The sequence below is a fragment of the Antennarius striatus genome, chromosome 3, assembly GCF_040054535.1.
Source record: "Antennarius striatus isolate MH-2024 chromosome 3, ASM4005453v1, whole genome shotgun sequence".
NCBI classification, from domain to species: Eukaryota; Metazoa; Chordata; class Actinopteri; order Lophiiformes; family Antennariidae; genus Antennarius; species Antennarius striatus.
In genome coordinates this window covers 22151606-22171583 of record NC_090778.1, presented here as the reverse complement: position 1 = coordinate 22171583, position 19978 = coordinate 22151606, and the positions used below count along the sequence as shown (strand labels likewise).

The following is a 19978-nucleotide window of genomic DNA, read 5'->3' as shown; positions in this document are numbered from 1 at the left end:
CATGCAGCTGTGGGACTAAGTACATCATTCCATATTTATTAAAGCATTTTCTTTACAATTACCCATAAACTAACAGACCAATAAAGAATCAGAATAAAAAAACCATCTATTTGCCACTGGTTCAAACCACTTTTCCTACCCCTAAGGCTTCCTCTACCCCCCATGGACCTGTTTTTTTCTGCTGTCAGTCAGAGAAGAACTCTACAAAGGCTAATAAATGACAAATGACAGCAATATCTTCCTTTATCCACATGTGCAGAAGGAGCTGCATGCTGAAAAGCGGAGGCCCCATCTTTGTCGGATAAATGGCAGCGAGGTCACCCGATGTCAATGTTTGCTGAGCCACTATTGAAACAGATGCTCACTCCATTTTCAGACATTTCATAGAGTAAACACACAGCATCTGTCCAACACTCTCCCTAACAGTCTGCTCACTCAGGGTTAGATGGCTCAAACCTCCCCCAGGTTGTAGTAGGAGTTGATTGTTGATGATTAAATGATTCTGAATTGAGAACATTTCCACCACAAACTTCCGCAATCACCTATGAGAGGTGGTTAAAATCAGGAAGGTCAGGATAACACAAAGTTATGTAACACAGTTCGACAAGTTTAACCTACTAAGTCAACTGTGTAATCAAAAAGTCACTTTATCGCAAACCTAAGATTTGTTCCTTGGCACAAGCAGAGCCAGTGTTGAAGGACTCAGTTATGATTTATTCGATTAATTATTTCTAATCTGACAATAATTTCTTAGATATAAATGTGAGACTGAGTCAAGATTTTGACATGTGTGACATTATACCATGAATAATATAAGTATTGGTAACTTAAGTAGAAGTACTAGTATTTATATATCAAGTTCATTTTAATGCTTCAACTTAACATATCTTAATAAATAAAACAGCTCATTTCAGAAATAAAAGAACAGCGTGTTCTATCAAAAATAATTTAATTCGTTAAGAATGTTTCTGTAAATCCATTGGAAGAATAGTGTTTCATTTCACTGTTGCCTTTTTTTAACCAGGAAGGTATGAGCCCCAATTAGTGCAATGGAAAAACACTCTTTGTGCTGACATGGCGCACACGTCTGTGTGCGAGTACACACACACACACACACACACACACACACACACACACGCACACACACACACACACGCACACACACATAATGAAAGTGATTGTAGATATTTGGACATGTTCCCTGTCGCCATAGTACATAATGCAGGGTTACTGAGAGACTACCCTCTCTGGGACAAAAGCTTTTGTTGAAAGCGCCAAACAACATTTGGAGCTTTCTAAATAAACTTTGTTTCAAAGCTGAGTTAGGAGGCAGGAGACAATGTGGCATACAGACAAGTCAAATTACAAAGCATAACACTTGTATTTATTATCAAATGCATCCTTCCTTATTTCAAACTTTGAGACAATTCTTGATCATTCCAGGTTTGCAAAAAAAAAAAAAAAGAGCTTTGCCTTATAATTATATCACCTATGATTATGTTTTGCATGTCATGTTACACCACAGAATGTGCCAAGAGGATGACCTGAACAACCTACAGCTTTCTTTGAGGCACACACTAATCTCACAGAGCTCTAACCGGTCTTAATTTCAGCCTGTGTCACAGGGAAACACGTTGCGTAAGCTTCACATATGAATCATTAATACAAACTTGATGACACAGCTGTTGCTTAATCTTGATGATCACCAGCGCTGCAGCCATATGCAATAGAAAGCTGATACTTTATTTACTGACAGTGTGACGCGGTAAAAACTGTGGTATTTATGGTGAGTAGTCAAAAGTTGTTTTTTTTAGATGAGAATTTGATCACCTCAGAAAACTTTTTGCAAATCAAACCATAAAAACATTCATGCATATTTAATAATGTTACATGGATAGCGCAGAAAGGGTGCTTCAGGCCAGTGTTTGTCGACCTACTGACAACAGCCCATCCCAAACAGAATGGCTATCTGGTTATGTCAGACTCCTGTAGTGTATGGTTTCGTTGCAGAATGACTGATGACTCTTTCAGAGTCAGTCAATCATCTTCAGCCCTCATGTGGTTGGAAAATGGACACTTATGCAAGCAGAAGTCCTCTAATGGAGCATTAAAATGCACTCCATATTCCCTGTTGGGCACCAAGCAGCCAGTTGTTTTGATGGAGTTGAATTACGTCATGGCTTCAGTCTGAGTCCTGCTACAATCAATCTGATAAGAAAGAACACTTTGCTGGGGGGTAATTCTGGAGACTGTTATGCTAAAAACATCTTTATTGTAAAAAAAATCATGGCGCTTCATACAACATATAAAAATATTTAAAATCATGCAAACAAAATAAGGTCTTTAAAGTTTACATGGAACAGACACTAATACCTAGTGTCTCCTGCCTCTATAGCTAATACTATTATGGGAACAACTGACTGGAGTCATTGAGCTCTTACACAGCTAACAGCTGTTAGCAGCATCAGTAGCTGCACATTCAGATAGCATACACCTTTCTGAGATATCCATAGGTAATTATTGTATGCCGGGTCTTTTTCTGCCATGCGTACACAGGTAAAAGCCTCCATCTCATCATACTGGCAGATCTCCAGCCACAGCAGATGTTAAAGCAGAGGGAAAGTGGACACCGTTCCGACAGAGAAGACTACAAAGTTCCTGTAAAGTCAAATGCAGGGATGAAGGATCGCAAATGCGTTCCACATCATCCGATGACTTCCACAGCCAGACGAGAAAGAGTGCTCTGGTGAGCAGGCCACACAGGGCACTGTGGAGACGTGGGTTCCTGAGGAGAGCCAGCCAGACGGGAGTCAGAGTCTCAGCTGGAGAGAATAAACCTGACTGGAGCTCTTTGTAGAATTTCAGGCTGTCGATCACCTGTGCAGCGCTCTCCTCTGCCCACGCCTTCAGGCTCTGTGTCAAAGCAGAGGATTCAGAGTATCTGTTGGCCATCTGCAGAAGATAAGGCAGCACATGTGCAGACATCACGGAGGGTTCTGCAAACACGTTGGCCTCATCCTGCTCATACAGACTAGAGCACCTGAAATATAGAGAGCAGTGAAAGCAAATAAGCAACACTCAATTGTTTTCTGTTTGTACGTGTGTTTGGATGGAGTGAGCTAACGCACCCTGTTTCTGAGGCCTCTCTGAGCACTGATCTGAGGTCAGTCTGGGGTAGGTGAGAGAGCAGCACCTCCAGTGTGCCAGTGGCATCCCAGTATTTTTCCAGTAGTAGGTCCAGTAGCAGTGGCAGTGCCTGGTTGACCTGCACCTGGTGGACTCTTGTCTGGGTTTCCCCTCTATGCATGTGGTGCAATATGGAGGTAAAGGAAGATGTTCTCATCCTCACCTGCTGGCTTTGGTCCTGCAGCAAGTACAAGCCTGTATGGATCACCCTAAAAACATGAGGAGTCCACAGTTTTCATTCCCAGTCATTTTTCATTCAGTTGCATTCTTTGACTGCCTTCACACCTTATCATGATCCTGCTTTCTCCCAGACTCATCAGAGGAACTCCAGCCAAACAAAGAGCTTCAGCACATTTCATCCTTAGCATTTCCGGGGCGCTTGGGGAACGCTGGCATTCCAAGATGCTGCACCAGCGCTGGAACATGGATATCTTTATTCTGCTTCGATAAAAGATGAGAAGAAAGTCAGAGCTGTAGGTTGAAGTATTCTAGGATTTTATTCTTCATTAAAGTAAAAAAAGAAACGACCAAACCAAACCTATAGTCCGACAACTGGATAAGCAGAAGACTTGCAACAAGAAGCGCCTGGGACAGGAACTCTGGACCCCCTCGCTGATTCTCCAGGTCCCCCAGCAACATATTCAGACACTCCAGTAAAAGTGGCTCCTCCAGTGGGGCCGACAGCGGGAGGTGATGTGGTGAAATAGAATCGCTCCCTGTCATCACTGCTGCCAGGGCTGCCAGGTAGGTGCTGCGATATCCCACACTGTGGCTCAGCAAGGCCTCCCTCAGGTTGGACTGAGAACAGAGAGCGTCACCACACTTCCTTAATCTACTTGGATGATAAATGTAATTTATAACATCAACAAAGATGCATAAAATTTTCTTTTAATTTGTTCTTTTCAGAGATTGATGATAATAACGACTTTTTTTGTGGAAATATAGACAATCAGCTATCAAAAGTATGCCGAAGTAATGACCTACTTCAATTGTGGATTATACAGATGAGAAACATTTGCTCACTTAATTTACTTTGATTCCAGAATATAACATTTTAGCGGCACGTCTTCTCTATTGTCAGAAGGGATCTAAATCTCAACAGATTTCAGCCAAAATTAGGATTATATTCAAACCACATATTTCCTCTCAATGTGCTCTATGAAGACTGCTTGACCAGAAAGCCCTTAAATGGGTTTTTGTAATTGTTCTAAGCTTCGTGTTGAAGTTTGGAGAGCAGATCACGTCTCACCTGCAGCATCCTCTGGATCACCTCTCTCAAAGATCTCTGGTTCAAACCTCGCCCATCCATCAGCCACGTGACCAATGAGAACCTCAGTTCAGGGTTCACCCGAGAAAAATTATCCCATATTTGACATGCCCACGTTAGATCTGCACAAAGAAAGTGGACGGTTTGTTTGTGGAAGGATGTCAAGCCGACCTGTGAAGATAACAGAGATGGCAGATTGAGGATAAAAGCCCAGAATGCTACCTTATCTTTTCAACATAGATGTATTGGTATGTTTGTCACTAACCTGAAGCTCCTTTTGAGGCGTTTGGAACTCCTGCTTAAGTATGTCACAGAGCTTTGACAAGTAGGCCTCACTGCAGAATGTTCTCAGCTGATCTACCACCGCCAGGTAGGCCGCTCTCACTAGGGGGCAGCGTTGAGCCGCAGTCACCAACCATAATGAGACCTCAACCCCCCTTAGCACCTCTGTAAGGTCAGCTGAAGGGGCGCTAAGGGTAAGAAGGCAGGTTTAAAAGCTTGAGAGTGTCTTATCAATGAGCAGGCAGCTCTTCAAGTCTCACCTGTACAAGTAAAGAGCTTTTTCTAGAATCGCCCTGATCTGCAGCAGCTGTCCATGGAGCTGGTTGTGGCAGCAGCGCTCCTCTGGACCAGGAAGCTGAGCAGCCAGTTTGACGAGGATGCTCATGTAGTCTGAGGGAGGAGTTATGGCAACCAAGGCCTTTGAGGCCATCACTCTCACACTGTATATCGGGCTGGCAGACAGCTGGAGTAAAGGAGGCAGGAAGTCTGACAAGGTTCTGGAGGCAGAAAATCAGAAAGGACAGTTTATCCCCTCTGGGGATCAATAAAGTGTATTTAATCTTAATCTTTAATCTCATAGATCAAATATTCTGGATGAAAATTCACAAAACCAGAAGTCTTTATCACCCGTAACTATTTCCTCCATTTCTCATCTTCACCTAAACTAAGCTAACAGACTTCTGTCTCCAGAGATCATCACTCCATTCTTTCCTTGTGTGGGATAACTGTGTTTAACTGTGGTAACAAGCAAGCAGTAATCACTCTGATGAGTCTTGGACACCAGGCTGGAGCTGGGCTAACAGAGTGAGGACAGGGAAGAGCGATGGTTGGAGGTGTAGCTTGGCTTTGTTAGATGGATTCTGGAGATCTTGCGCTGCCCCTCTTAGCTCGCCCAGGAGGAAGGGCTGGAGGGCAGGGTAGTGGAGGAAGAAGGCGGTGGGGGACATGCTATGCTGGGTCGGGCCAGCCTCCTCACTGCTGGGCCGCTGGCCAAGCATTCGAGAGCACAGAGAACCTGCAAAACACATCATGTCAATATAAACAGTGGAATAAAAAATCAGAGACTTTTATCGTCATAATCAATCCTTCATTTTATAAAATGTCACTGGCTCCAGGTTGGTGAGCAGTTCTTTGTTTTATCCTCTGTGATAATAAAATGGTTATTTAAAGAAACACTAACTGGATATTTGGTTAGTAACTGTGGTGGAAAGGAAGTTCAATGGTGCAGAACCAAAACCAGAAACACCAAGAATGTCTGCAAACATGCTTGATGTGCTGTCAGTCCTACTTTTTTTTTTCACTGCACTTAAGGCGCCACTACAGACGGTTCTGTGAATAGCTGAGATAGTAAAACCAACTGAGATGTGTGATTCTCGGCCGTCACACTGATTTGATTCAGGAAGAGAACTGACTTCGCCTTTTGGTTCAGGTCAACAAAATTAAGGGCAGATTCAGATCACAAATACGGATGACATGTGAACCCTAAATCTTCATACTGTAAAGTTGCAGAGCAGCGTTCCTCATTGCCCAACAAGGAGAGCTGAGCAGAGTGAGAGACAGGATGGCCACAGCAGGAGCGAACTGAAGGACAGCCACCCCCAGACCCGATCCACGCACCATGGCCTGAAGAGTGTGAACTGCACACACCTAATAAAGAAGAGGATATTTATCTGAGGGCCCCTGATGTTGTGTCTACGAGGATCAATATCCTCCTAGTTTTTTACTGTTTACAAACCTGTGGCAGGTCCAGTGTTTGGTCCCAGTTCTTCGGCAGAGGGGTTTGAGCCGTGTGCAGTAATGAGTGCATCGTGTGGGTCAACAGCGGTCGTGATTTGCAGGCCTCTTCAGCCGACACGACACACAGGATGAGCATCGGCAACCCAGCAGCCCGTCGGGTCACAGATGTCAAACGAGGTGACTCCACAACCTGCAGGCCCTTTGACAGATACAAGATTCAAGAGGAATCTATAAGACAGCCGTCCAGCATCTCCATTTACTGACCTTTAATAGTGATAAGCAAAAACTAGCACTTACTTCTTTGAGCATGTGAGCTGGGATATCACTAATCTCTGCGTCGCTGTTGCTCAACAGAGAGGTACAGAATTTGGTGAAACCCACACAGCAGCCCTCCACTGCCCCCTGGCGGACACAAACGAGGCTTTCAGGAAAGATGATGACAGTTGCAATGAATTGACGTCAAACCTCCTGAAAGTTTTATAAACTCACCCAGTGACGGCATTTCAGAAGAATATTCTTAAATATTCTTGAAGATCTCATCAGATCATCTTTGGTCAGGAGACACTTGCCGGGTTTGGATTCAGAGTAAATTTTCTCCACCAGAGAACCTAAAAATATTCCTATTTCCTGATTTTAATAAAAGAACAAAATCAATGAAAATAATAATTCTGTAATGTGATCACATTGACTGTGCGTCTGGTTTTACCTTGAGGGAGACCCAGCAGCAGGTGAGGACGAGGCTGTGTTCTTCAGATAGCAGGACACACTCCTCTCCATCCCCTTGGTCTCCTCCAGAGGATTGGGCGATTAGAGAACTAATAGCATTTCCCATATCACAAAAAGAAGGGGGGGCATCTGTGAAAGGTGACATTTACTACAAGGAATCATAAACAAATCTCAAATGTATTTCATTCCCCACCAAAAAACAAAAACAGCGTGCATCCAACTTCGTTACCCTTTTCAGTGGCAGAAGCAACAAGATCTCCATAGAGAACACCCAGAAGCAGCTGGGAGAGGTTCTCCAGTAGGTTTAGCATCTCAATGGTCAGACTGTGGTCCAGTGTGTCATAGACACTGCAGGGTGTCTCGATCAAACACCTCTGAAGGGCGCTTAGAACACCTGGAACAGAATTCAAGACAGCATTTGAAGAACCGAACAATGTTTTTGTAGCCTAAACGTTAATTCTCTTGGAGATACTAAGCCTCACCGTGTACAGGCTTCGTTCTGGCAGCACACATCATGTCAGCCTTGGTTGCAACATAATGTTCCTCCAGCTCCCTTATCAGAAATTTGACTGCTGAGGAGATGTTGGGTGTACTTCCACCGCTGACAGCGATGCTACTGTTGTTCCTGCAGTCCTGAAGCTGGTCTTCTGATCTACAAGTTGAGCAACATCTAGTATTTAGGCATCCTTTGCATCTACATTTCTGAACAAGGCAGTCACAGACTGCAACATCCTGCGACACCCCTGAATTCAAAATTTTACCCTGACCTACTTTCATAGGTTCTTTTTGTTTCATCTTTCCATCTGTATTGGTTGTGAAGATATTTGGTGGACTAACGAACAGACAAACACTGACAATTACAATACATCACCGCTTTGCGGGATGTAATGAGGGTTTTGTAGGAGAAAATCTTTACTTCTGAAGGAGGACTTTCATCATCAGTGCACCCATCTGAGCCTCCTGCACCCGAGGACTGCAAAGAAAATTCTTGGTTCGTGCCAGCAGCGCTGCAGCAACATCATCTGGAAAACGTGGTGGGAAAAATCTCAACAGTAACCCAGCTGAGAGCTCCCGAATCTGTAAGAATGAAAAAGTAAACTTTAGATATATATCATATCTTCAACCTGGATCTGAACAACTTGATGCATTTTCTACCTCATTTGTAGAATCTTCTAAACAGCTGATGAGGACCAGCTGTTTTGTCCTGCAGGTGAAATCCCATTGTCCTCTCTGTCTGGCAACATTAACAAGAGACCCCATATTTGCTGCAAAAAAAATATTTTTTTTTTAAATGCCATATTGAAATGGCACACAGAACTGTCCTAAACGCAACTACATGTAACTTTGTTTTTTCTGGTCACCTGTTTCCAAACTGACCTGGAGGTTGTCCTTTCTTTTTGTCTGGGCTCCAGGTGTCGGTGCAGGTCTCCAGCACCGCAGACAGCAACAGCAATGCCGTCTTCTTCCTCTGATAGCTGTGTCCTGGGGCCAGATAGCCGTACGGAAGTTGCCCCAACCATTCCACAAACCCTGCATAGTTTACAAAAAGATTGGAAAACTGAAAAGAAACAGATCTTTAAGGGTCATATGAAGACCTATGCAGAAATCTCTGTCATGATTATTGTTCTCCATCTTGTGTTATATTATTCATAGTTTTTATAAATTCAGGTTTGGATGATTAAACCTCCTGATAGATCTGTTGAATTTTAATTCGGCTTCATTTAGGTGCTGATTGCAAGAATAAAATACATCAGTTTGTCCAGTAGAACAGTTTTTGCTCACCTATTCCCTGCTCCAGTGCATCCTGTGTCCCATCTGAGTGAACAGCATCTCCTTTCTTTTTGCTCTTCTGTCCTCTGATTTGTGCTAAGCAGCCGTCTCTGATCCGAACAAGAAACTTCTTCACAGCAGCCTGAAGATGTTGTCGAAAAGACGAGGAGTCAGAGTTCAGGTTCTGCTGAATGAAGACCTTCATCATTGACACCTCCTCTGTTTGCGGAGCGACTTTGGTTTTTGGGCTGCAGCAGAGGAGGTGGACAGCAGCCAGACGGACTTTGTCATCTGCAGATCCTAGAGCCAGCTGGAGGGTTTCAAAGGATGAGCTCCCCTGCAGAGCCCAGGGAGAGTGTAGAGTTGTGGCTCGATAGGAGCTCATGATGCAGGCCCAGGCGTGGAGGTGGCCGGGGGTGAACGGGTCCAGAGAGGCCAGCAAATGACCCACAGCGGAGGGGAAGACTTGAATGGTACAGGGCAATAAGAGCGCCGAGCTGTTGTTCTGTAAGAGGGTGACGTCGGACGTCAGCGCCTCGTGGAGGAAGAGGCGCCAGCGTTTGGACCACTGACTGGCTAGATCAGTCTCAGTGCGTGAAAGGGATTGTGGGCCGTCGCAGAGCTCTCGTCTATGCTGCAGGATCAGACATCTGTAAAGCTCAGATCCACACGGTGAAAGGTGATTGGTTGACAGGCACTTGAGGAGATGAGTGGGTATTTCAGGGTACTGATCCATCACCTAAACGATAAAAGGAGAACACACCAAACTCAAGGCTGTTTCATCATAGCAGGATCAGCTCTGCAGTAACAATCCTCACCGTGTCGGTGCCCAGGTATGGCAGGAGGGAACAGAGGCGCTGATATTTAGTTTTACATTCCCACGGTAGTTTGATCACTCGTTTAAGTAAAGTAAAATAAAGAGGCTTGTTGGTGTCACAGAACTGCTCACAGTCCATGTCGTAGAGGTCCAGCAGCAGACTGAAGGCTCCACGCACAAAGTCCGACACACCACTGACCTGCAGGTGTCACAAAACAGCTTCATCAATGGCTCTATAAATGCTCTGATAAAATAACATGAGGTCAACATGCAACATGTTCCTGAACACTTCTAAGAAGCCTTTCATGTGTTGCACTGGATATAAAATAATACAGAATGTAAAGCAATTGTAAGAAAGTGGTATGCTACATTCTGCATTTTTAAAGTCAAATAATGTCCTTTCTATTAGTTTCTGTTTGATTTTAAAATTCAAATAACAAAATAAGGTTAATTTAACTGACTGGGCTCTCAGCGTTGGTCCAGATGATGTGGATGAGCTCTTTCTGAAGGCTGCTGCCGTCAGGCAGGAGGCGAACGCCGGTCATCGTCCAGAGATCAGCCAAACGTTCCTTCACTTTCTTCAGCCACAGTGTTAATACTGCAACAACATGTCGCTTACTTCAGTAACGAACTAGTTCAGCAAAGTAATGATTACTCCACAACTCTCTTTCCACCACAGTATGGGACGATGTTGTCATTCAATGAACGTGAAATGTGCATCGCTCACCTTCAAAAGCAAAGTAGAGACGATCCATCTTCTGCTCACACAGAGCGTGGACCAGAGGAAACAAACCGTTCAGCAGTAAACTCGTCTGAAAAGAAGGAAAAGGTGCTCAGTTTGGTCACGAATGAGTAAAAAAACATGCTTTTTTTTTCTATAACGTTATTTACTTCTGTGGCATCCAGGTGCGAACTGAGCAAGATGAGAGGCCGACAGCAGGTCAGGAGGCCTTTGCTGATGGCCAGCATGTCCACCCCGTCCTCTCCCGTAGGGCTGCACCGTGCCTGGAGAACGCCAACAGTCAGCAGCCACGGCTCTGAAAAATGAAAAGAATAACACATTCTTTGATTCTGCATTGGCTTCTACTTTTTCTTTAGCGCTGCTGGCGGTGACCGACCTGAGTGGGAAACCTGTAGCAGACTCCAGGCTGCAGCTGCTCCAGCTCTATCGTCCGGCGCCGTGTTGATCAGCATGGCCACGGCGGTGCCTGCCAGAAGACGAGTGTCCCTGTTGCAGCACTGATAGAGAGCACGCATCATGGAGGTCAAGTAAAGGCAACAAGAGCTTATGAACAAGATTATTAATATTTAATCACAAACCTGTCCAAGTATTACGTCCATGAGAGCCTGCAGAATCACCTGCATCGCTGGGCTGTCCTCCTTCTCGCCCCACACTAGAGGAGCAACTTCACCGGACAGCAGCTGAAACATTTGCAAACACGCCTGCAGAGATCAGAGCACCAGATGAGGACCAAAGAAATCAATGAAGTGAATCAATTGAAGGTGCACTCAGCTCTCAACAGACCTTAGCAGCCAGGTAACACATCGGTCCATCTCTGAGGGGTTGCTGTCGCAACACAACAGGAAACGACTTGGATAGTTTAGTCAGCAAAGACAGGTGAGAATGTTGGAACACCTCATGACCAACGGCGCTCTCTTCCAGGAACATAGAGACTAAAAAATAAATAAAATAAATACACAAAATAAAACATAAATGGAAAAACTGGAAACAATTTTGTCAAGCCACATTGTATGTTAGGTTTTTTAAAAAACAAAGCCCATTTGGTGGCTGGAAAATCTCTAAAGGAATTTGAAAATTGTGCCTGTGGGATGTAATACAAGGTAATTAGAGGGTAATTATTCATTCTGTGTGATATCTGGGAAAAGGATGTTGAATAATTCTGTCTCCAAATGTATAAAATAGTCATTTCTAACCACTAACCTCTCTGCAGATCCTCAAATGACAAGATCTGAAAAGAAAAGAGTTGTGAAGGTTATGTGCAATGCAAACACACGACAGCCACAACGGGTAAGGTGAGAGCTCTGGTACCTGCTCAGCTCGGACGGTGGAGTCCAAACATTCTTGCGTTTCTTTAAGAACCACTTGGTGGTCCACCTTAGCCAAATGTTGCAGCATCTGTGACAGAAATGTGCAGCTAGAATAAGAGCTTGATCCCGTTGTTAAGATGAGCAGACAGGCTTTCTGAGGGGCTGACCTGGTCCACCTTACGGAAGCCCGTGGAGATGCGGACCATGTGCAGCTGCATGGACAGCAGGAGTCGGACCAGAAGCAGGAGGCGCGTCTCCTCTAAAGCCCGGAGCTCTGCCTCGGGGATCCGGGTCAGCAACTGGGCAGCCTCCTCCAGACGGCGCTCCTGGCATCTTTTCACACTGCTCCTGTTCATGACAGAACAATTAATATCACCGCTTATTCAAAACAACACCGCATGTTGAGTTTAAAGACACCAACCTGGAGGATTCAAGTAACTTATCGATCACAATTCCGAGTTTTTTACAGATGTTTTCCGATGCTTGGTCGTCGGCGATCAAGCAGTTTTGAAGACTTGTCACCAGGTTTTGAAATGAAGGCATTATTAATTTCAGTGAACGGATTGTGATTTTGACAGCGGCATTACCGTGTTGTCACGTCACGTGACACGACTCTCACTCTACTCTTCCTTTAGATGCAGTTGTGGTGGAAATACACCGTTGTGCTGCCCCCTAGAGGCCATTTTAATTAAAACCTCCCCAGCTATGCAGTATACAGTCAAAGCAAACCTTGGTTTTTGAACGCTTTAGACATCAAACAAATCGCAATTCGACCAAAAATTTTTGAATTTTTTTGTCTTAGAAGTTCAACAAAATTTGGAAGTCGAATGCAAAATAAATGAAAGCCGTCAAGCGTGAAAAGTCGAGAGAAAACGTGACGGAGAATTAGTAAAACTGCATGACTCCAAAGAAATCAAGTGCTAAATCTAGTGAGAAAAGGTCAATTGTGCGGAAAACTGTGGAATTTAAGAAAGAATTGATAGCTAGTGATGTTGGCACAGTTTTTGGCACAATTGTCGCAAACAGTTCGAAGCCGAGAGGCGAAGCTCTCTTATCGTTCAATCTTCGTTCCTCCCCTCACCTATGATCATGAGCGATGGGACATGACTGAAAGAATGAGATCGCGGATACAAGCGGCTGAAATGGGCTTTCTCCGGCGGGTAGCCTTACATTATTTGTAATGGGAAAAATGTATTTGTAATTTGAACAAATCGGTATTCAAACAGCCTTCCGGAACGGATTGTGGTTGGAAACCGAGGTTTGCCTTTATTTGAATAAACTCACTTGAAAACGTCACGGTGTCACACTTTTTAACTCCACCCACTACCCGAGAGCTCCCGAGAGCATCGTAGAATTAAATAAACAGCTGTCACCACAAAAATACTCTATTTTCTGTTTAATGTCCATTGACATATAATACAAACACACTGTACACAAGAAAACAAACATTTTCTTGTGAACAGTTTTGGCTGGTGTCTACCCGGAAATTCAGGCCACTAGCCGAGTTAGCTCCAGTCTTCACATTTGTCCATGTCTCTATGTTTATGGAAATAAACGTTATGTTTATGTTTTTATTCTTTGATTATGTTGGACCTCACATTGTCGTGTGGGGAACCCTGATGCTTTATTCACCAGGACTGAACTCAGGGAGCCAGCGTCTACCCGGATGGCCGGACCGTAACGCCGAAGCGGCTTTCGTCTTTGCATTCATCCGTCCACCACACACGGAGTCATTACGGCTTCGCCGGACACAGCGGTTTGTTTTTTTGTGACAGCGAAGAAATAAAAAAAAGGCAACAAACAAAGTCTGACATTATTGTTTTATCGTGGAATTTCCATGGGTTCTCGCTAATAGAATAGAATAGAATAGAATAGAATAGAATAGAATAGAATAGAATAGAATAGAATAGAATAGAATAGAATAGAATAGAATAGAATAGAATAGAATAGAATAGAATGCCTTTTATTGTCATCATATACAAGTGTACAAGCTACAATTTAGGCAAGACTTAATTTATAAAGACACCACGTGATCCAATCGCGGGGTTCTGGATTAAAGAACTACCATTTCTTGCCAGATAGCGTCGCTGTGAGTATTTCACTCTAACTCCGTCCCTCCAATTCCTGCAGAACAAGAATTCCTCCCGTTGCCAGGACATCGCGATTAGTTTACAAACGTCCCTTCATGTCTAGAAAGGAACTAAATTGCTAATGTGATGGGATTATCGATTCCCCCGTCCATTTTACGCAAGATCATACATTTTCTAATTTTCATTTCTGTGGCGTATTCTCAAAACACTGTCGGTAAGGGCCTTTAATCCGATTTCACATTAAAATAACTGAGCTAACTTGACCTAAACGCACCTTGCTAACGCTACCGATAGATATCCAGCCATTGGAGTGCTAGTTAAAAAAAAAAAAAAGCTAACCTGCTAACGCTAACTTTTGCATCAAAGTAATTATACAAATTGTTCGACAACTTAACGAGGTTTAACCATTAACCTGTTACATTTTATCTATCGACCAGTTTTCCAGCCGTCATATCTGACCGCAAATGGACCCGTTGTCAATGCGCTTCTGCTCGGAAACGCGTCCGAGGTGTCTCTGAACGTGAGGATAGTGTCCCCATCCAACACAACAGGTAATCACGAAACAGAGCTGCTGATCCTGTGCCGCTGGCTGCACCGCAGACTTTACATCTATATATATGATTAGCAGGCTGCTATGTTTGTTTCAGTTTAATGTATTTTTATTTTTAAGAGTCTTGGCGACGTACAGTATCAGAGTTATGGAATAACTGAATCAGAGACCCTCCTTATATATTATTACAACAGATTTTGCGAGTTTTTTCCCAAAATGTAACACAAAACTTCACATATATTGGCAGAATTTTTTACGAGAAATCTCTCCATCGATTTGTAATGTTTATATATTACAAATCAATGTAATGTGTAAACATTGGAGTCTTTTCCTGTTACTTCATCATGGACATTTTGGTTAAAATATGTAGGCATACTGAACTAGTTTGAGGTTTTTAATTCACCCAGATTGAGTTTTGTAGAGATCTGATGTCTACTTAGATCTGAATATTTATTGGGAAATATGAGCTGATATCTACGGGTGTTTGCTTGTGCCTGACAAATTCACAAAGATGACATCCTGAGACACAAGGACCTTAGAACAGTAACAGTAATTATGTGTGCATATTCATTAATTGGTTGTTTGTGGGGTGTTTTCTCTTACAGGAAGTATTGGTTCTCCATCATGTGTAGATAACGCAACACAGTGGATACTGACAAAAGACCAGATTGGCGAGGTAAAAAGAAAGACTCAAAATCCACTCTGTTTGGTACAATCTTAGAAAAACTGTTTTACTCTATTAAAATTATTTTTAAATTCATATGGTAGATGATTACTATTCTACATTAGCACATCCGTGCCAGGACTGTGTAGCCAGAAGAGATGAACTGCAATCTGACAGGTTGTGCCAGTTTAGAACAAACATTTGCTCTTGTTCATTTTTTTCATGTCTTTCATTTGCCACCCCAGACTGTAGCTCAAGTTCAGCTGAGACTGGATAAAGGTCTGCATTTGTGTGGTGAGAATGAAACAGATACAGACTGCTGTCCACAATCTCTGTGTGTACTGGAGACCTTACAAGTCTCTGCCTGTGTGGACGGAAAACCTCTGGCATCACTGCTGATCCAGGCCAGGATGCATGCCTTGTTGTTTCCTGAAAGTACAGAAAATGGTATTTTAAATGAAACTTCTATGTTTTAGGCCATTATGGTGAAGGTGTGCCTCATTTCAAATAAACACAAATCTCCTGTCCATTGCAGATAATAAAACAGCCTTTCCAAGCCACCTGTACCAAACCCTGGGCTCTTGTCCCTGTGACCTCACATTTAGAGCTTGTGATGTCCGCTGTTGCTGTGATAAGGTATTTACAGCTGTGACATAACTACATGGTTTTAACAAGACAGCAGTGCAGAGAAAGCAAATGTCTTCTATTATGTCTTAATTTTAAATGGTTTATTTCCAACCTTTCCTTCTTAACAGGACTGTTCCAGTGAAGATTTGAAGCTCTTTGCATCCAACTGTCTTTTGGGGCCTTTTGGTGGACACGTCTCTTTTGTTCCAGATTATCAGTGTTCTGTTCAGTCTGCTGAGAACACCCCAGACTGGTTTCCATTCTTATGTGTCAGTTCTCCACCTGAAAACAACCCCTTCCTAGGGTTATTTTATCGGGGAGACACAATGTAAGAAATGATTAAATATACAGTATGCTTTTTTTGTTGTGTAATTATTGAAACTGCTGTTAAATGTTTTCATATTTCCCCCTTTGACTTCTCTAGCACGCCTGCATCTAGTCCATCCTTTCAAAGCTCTGTTTTGTCAGCGCCCGTGCCAGTCAGCATTTATACTGAAGGAAGTCCTATTTTTAGGATGGATGACCAGTACTTCACTATTCCCCAGGTTAGTTGCAGGTTTTTTTGTGTTGTTACATTCCGCTTCACAGCAGTACACTGTAATTGTCAGTGTTCGTGTGTCAGTCCGTTCGTCCGTCTGTCTGTTCGTTCATTCGTCCGTTCATTAGTTTGTCCACCAATATCTTCGCAACCGTTGCAGATAGAAAGATGAAACAAAAAGCACATCACTGTACTCGGGCGGCAAAGGAGATGAAAATCAGATGATGGCCTTGACCTTGAGAAAACTAGGTCAAGGTCAAAACTAGATCAAAGCAGTAGCTTTGATCTATGGTACTCACACTGGCCTTCTCCCTCGTCTTTCTATTTTATCAGGTTCCTGAGTGCACAAAAGTTAAAATTTGATCTTGACATAGTTTTCTCAAGGTCAAGGTCATTACCTCATTTTCATCCCCTTTGCCGCCTGAGTTATCTGCTTTTTGTTTCATCTTTCTGTCTGCAACGGTTGCGAAGATATTTGGTGGACAAATGAACAAACAAATGGACAAACACGCAAACACTAACAATTACAAGTGGGATGTAATAAAAGCCAAAATGTGAAATTAAAATCAGCGTGTCCATTATGTTCTACAATGTTTATTATTCTAATTTCTCTTTTTTTGTGTTATGCAAAAAATCTGATATTTTCTTATAGTTCCCTCATTCTTTCACGTAGTAATTCAGATATGGCAATAAAAGCAACAATTTTGAGATTACATTTGACAGCCATCATAAGCAATGCCTTGAATATACCTGTTCCACAGAAGGCGCTGGGGAGATGTGTGAACAGTGCTCCTATTGCCTTTTTGAAAAACTTCCGAGTCAGCTGTGTAACTCTTCTGCACTCCTGTCCAACGGAATCTCCTCTGAAGATGCTGCCATCAGATTTGAGCGTCAGAGTGAAGAGTGGTCAAGGAGGTAAGGATTATCTTTTAAACATGTACAAATACATCAAACCTGTTGTTGTAATTTTTGTTTCATTTTTGATGCGTTACAGGTTACGCTGTAGTTAGTGTAACTGATGACGTGGTGACTGACTTGAGTCACTTTATTTCAAACGCTGGTGCTTCAGGTATGGATATTTCAGCACGGCATTACGAGAACAACTCAAACTGACCAGTTATAATTATGGTGAAATGTGTTAACATTTTTCTCCGAAGATGGGAGGCTGGTTTGTGAGAAAGTGACTTTAGCCCTGGATTACACATTCTACTGGACAGAAAACAGAATCACAAATATAACCCTTAAACGTACTGTTGGAACCATCACTTTAAATAATACTGGTAAGGACTCTTAAGACTTACCTTTAATTTGGCTCATAGCTGGTCACATTTGGTAATGTTTATTTTAGTTTGGGGTTTTGTTTCATGATTTTCTGTCCCCTGAACAGTGAAACTTACTACAAGATATTCAGCTGTTTTTCTAAATGGAGACTTTATGAGGGAGCCCAACTCAGGAAACCCAGGTGAGAGCAAAATAGTAACTTTCCTGAGAATGTTTGTGGGTTTGTTCTATTTTCAGATAATAGTTTCGTTCACAAATATTTCAAATGACAGGCTATCAAGAGGAAAGGCCTGTTATTGGTGGAATTATGGACACATTGGGTAATGATACGGGATCAATACAGAGGACATCAATCAATCTTTGGAAACCAGGTAAAGTATATTAAGTCTTGTAATTGAAGACTGGGTCATTGGGAGAACAGCAGTGACCTTCCTGCATGTTGTTCACGGCATAATTTTCTTATTTGTTAAACAGACGCGGATGGATTGTGTTCATCTGCTCTTAAAAAACCAATTCTTTTCGGATATAATTCAACATCAGGATGTTTGCTGCCTGTCAGTCGACACAATGTGACTCAGTGTAATCTTCTGAGGTCAGTAGCTTGACTTAAATTCATGTTTAACCCGTCTATGTGTATTTTCAGAATTGAAATAAACCTTTTCTTCCCTTTCAGAAAGACTGTTACTTCTCTACAAGCAGCTTTGATTCCAGGCACATATGTGGCAAAGACTGGAAACCCAGATCCTCTGAACATGACAGACTGGGTGAACATCAGCTGTAAGTAAATGCTGCAAGGAAGCAATTCATGCAAACTCTGCTGTTGTCAGCTTGTACTGTAAGCTAGTCTGTGATATAATTCATTTGTTTATGGTTATTTTAATTTGCAAAACAAATTGTACAGCATTGCGCCAATTGTTCATTTTTTTTCTAACTAAATACCATTCACAACAAATGCTTTCCAGTTGTGACATTGAACTCAAGTGATGCTATGAAAAACACAACAAATTCCTGCAGTGGCATTCCATCCCACCAGTATATCCATGTTTGGAGTGTAACCACTGGAGTTGTGGATGGCGTGCCTCAAAGAGAAATCCTTGCTTTGCAAGTCAGGTGTGTTGTATTTGTATACGTTTTAAAATGCTCACTGTATCCCAATACAGAAGGACTTGATTATTACTACATACAGTATATTTTACTCCCTTACTCCCATTAGTATAATAAATAATGTGAATTAATATTCTTATATTGGTCATTTTTAGCTATGGCCTGTCATCCTGGTCATTGGATTGTGGAGGCGGTGATTTTTCTCCGTGTTTGGATCCTATGGAGACTCAGTTGTTCCCCATCACCTCCTCAGTCACCTTTACGGATATTTCTGTCAACACAGGACCACCAAAAACCAGGTGCTTCCTTCAGCAGCAGAAATGCCCTCATAAAGAGTGTGGAAAGCTGAAGTTCAATAAATAATTTGTGCAAGGTGCTTGATTGTGACTTCTTTTTTTTTTTAACCTTTCTTTTCCCTAGATTTCAGATCAACTTCACCGAGTACGACTGCAACAGGAATGATGTGTGTTGGCCGGAGCTGGCCTTCCCCATCACCACGTATTACACAGGTGAGAATTCATGTAGCCCAATGAAACGTTTAGTTGATCATTCAGGTAATTTGTAATTTCCATGCCAAAAGACATTGAATTACAGCAAAAATTAATACAATGGCAATGACATTAAATACTAAATGGAACAATAGAGGCAATATAATAACTGATTTTATTAAATACACAAATTTTCAAGACTGCCTACACATCCGTCTGTCGGGTACCTATAATTTGGACCTTTATGAAAAAAAGACCCTGACAATGGATAGTAACAGTACGATTACTGACTTTCTTTAACTCTGTCCCTCCCAGGTGAGCCACATACTCAGTCACTGGCTAAAGGCTTGATCCTAGTTTTCTTCTTTATTGTTGCCTCAATTCTGGGAACTCCATGGAAGCAAATTCGTCAGGCATGCAACTGCGCTCCTCCGCAAACTTTCTAAAGACAAGTGGAATGGAAGTGGAAAAGACTGAACAAGGTGTATTTGAATGTTACAGTGAATTATTGCACATTTTGCAATGAGACAGGGTTTACATGTGTATAATGTTATTGTGTAAATGAATGTTTTTGTATTTCTGCCCCATTTTGTAATAAATATATATTTTCTATGACTTTTTTGTGATGAGGTTTTGTGATGGTAGCCTTTAAATACAGAAAAAATGTACAGTATTTGATATGGTGTCAAGGTACTAAAACATGTTGCGTTCACAAGACATGCCATGCTGGCCGTGTTGAAGCGCCCCCTGGTGGCAGATTACAAGGTTAGCTGGGTTTTTTCTTGATCAACCAAGGAACCAC

At 42.5% G+C, this 19978-nt stretch overlaps 2 protein-coding genes across 2 annotated transcripts; one reads left to right on the top strand and one right to left on the bottom strand.

Moving 5' to 3' along the window:
- Positions 1-1779: 1779 nt before the first annotated feature.
- si:ch211-225b11.4 (tRNA (32-2'-O)-methyltransferase regulator THADA) lies at positions 1780-12418 on the bottom strand. Its single transcript, XM_068311889.1, has 30 exons — positions 12256-12418; positions 12002-12182; positions 11836-11922; positions 11728-11755; positions 11311-11459; positions 11106-11228; positions 10904-11024; positions 10677-10822; positions 10513-10597; positions 10247-10383; positions 9787-9984; positions 8981-9707; positions 8576-8728; positions 8354-8463; positions 8115-8275; positions 7681-7850; positions 7428-7592; positions 7179-7327; positions 6962-7099; positions 6770-6874; positions 6471-6671; positions 6232-6382; positions 5498-5750; positions 4996-5232; positions 4719-4923; positions 4436-4624; positions 3725-3984; positions 3472-3624; positions 3129-3395; positions 1780-3040 (listed from the first exon to the last, which is right to left on the bottom strand). The coding sequence occupies exons 1-30, from the start codon at positions 12375-12377 to the stop codon at positions 2575-2577; spliced, it is 5637 nt and encodes a 1878-aa protein (XP_068167990.1). The 5' UTR covers positions 12378-12418; the 3' UTR covers positions 1780-2574.
- A 1573-nt stretch (positions 12419-13991) lies between these two features.
- On the top strand, positions 13992-19791 carry tctn2 (tectonic family member 2). Its single transcript, XM_068310488.1, has 18 exons — positions 13992-14138; positions 14362-14475; positions 15080-15150; positions 15384-15585; positions 15674-15774; positions 15894-16093; positions 16190-16310; positions 17065-17218; positions 17298-17372; positions 17461-17583; positions 17691-17765; positions 17857-17955; positions 18059-18176; positions 18258-18361; positions 18547-18694; positions 18844-18987; positions 19109-19197; positions 19492-19791. Exons 1-18 carry the CDS (start codon positions 14051-14053, stop codon positions 19620-19622), a joined length of 2157 nt encoding a protein of 718 aa, XP_068166589.1. The 5' UTR covers positions 13992-14050; the 3' UTR covers positions 19623-19791.
- Positions 19792-19978: the final 187 nt, after the last annotated feature.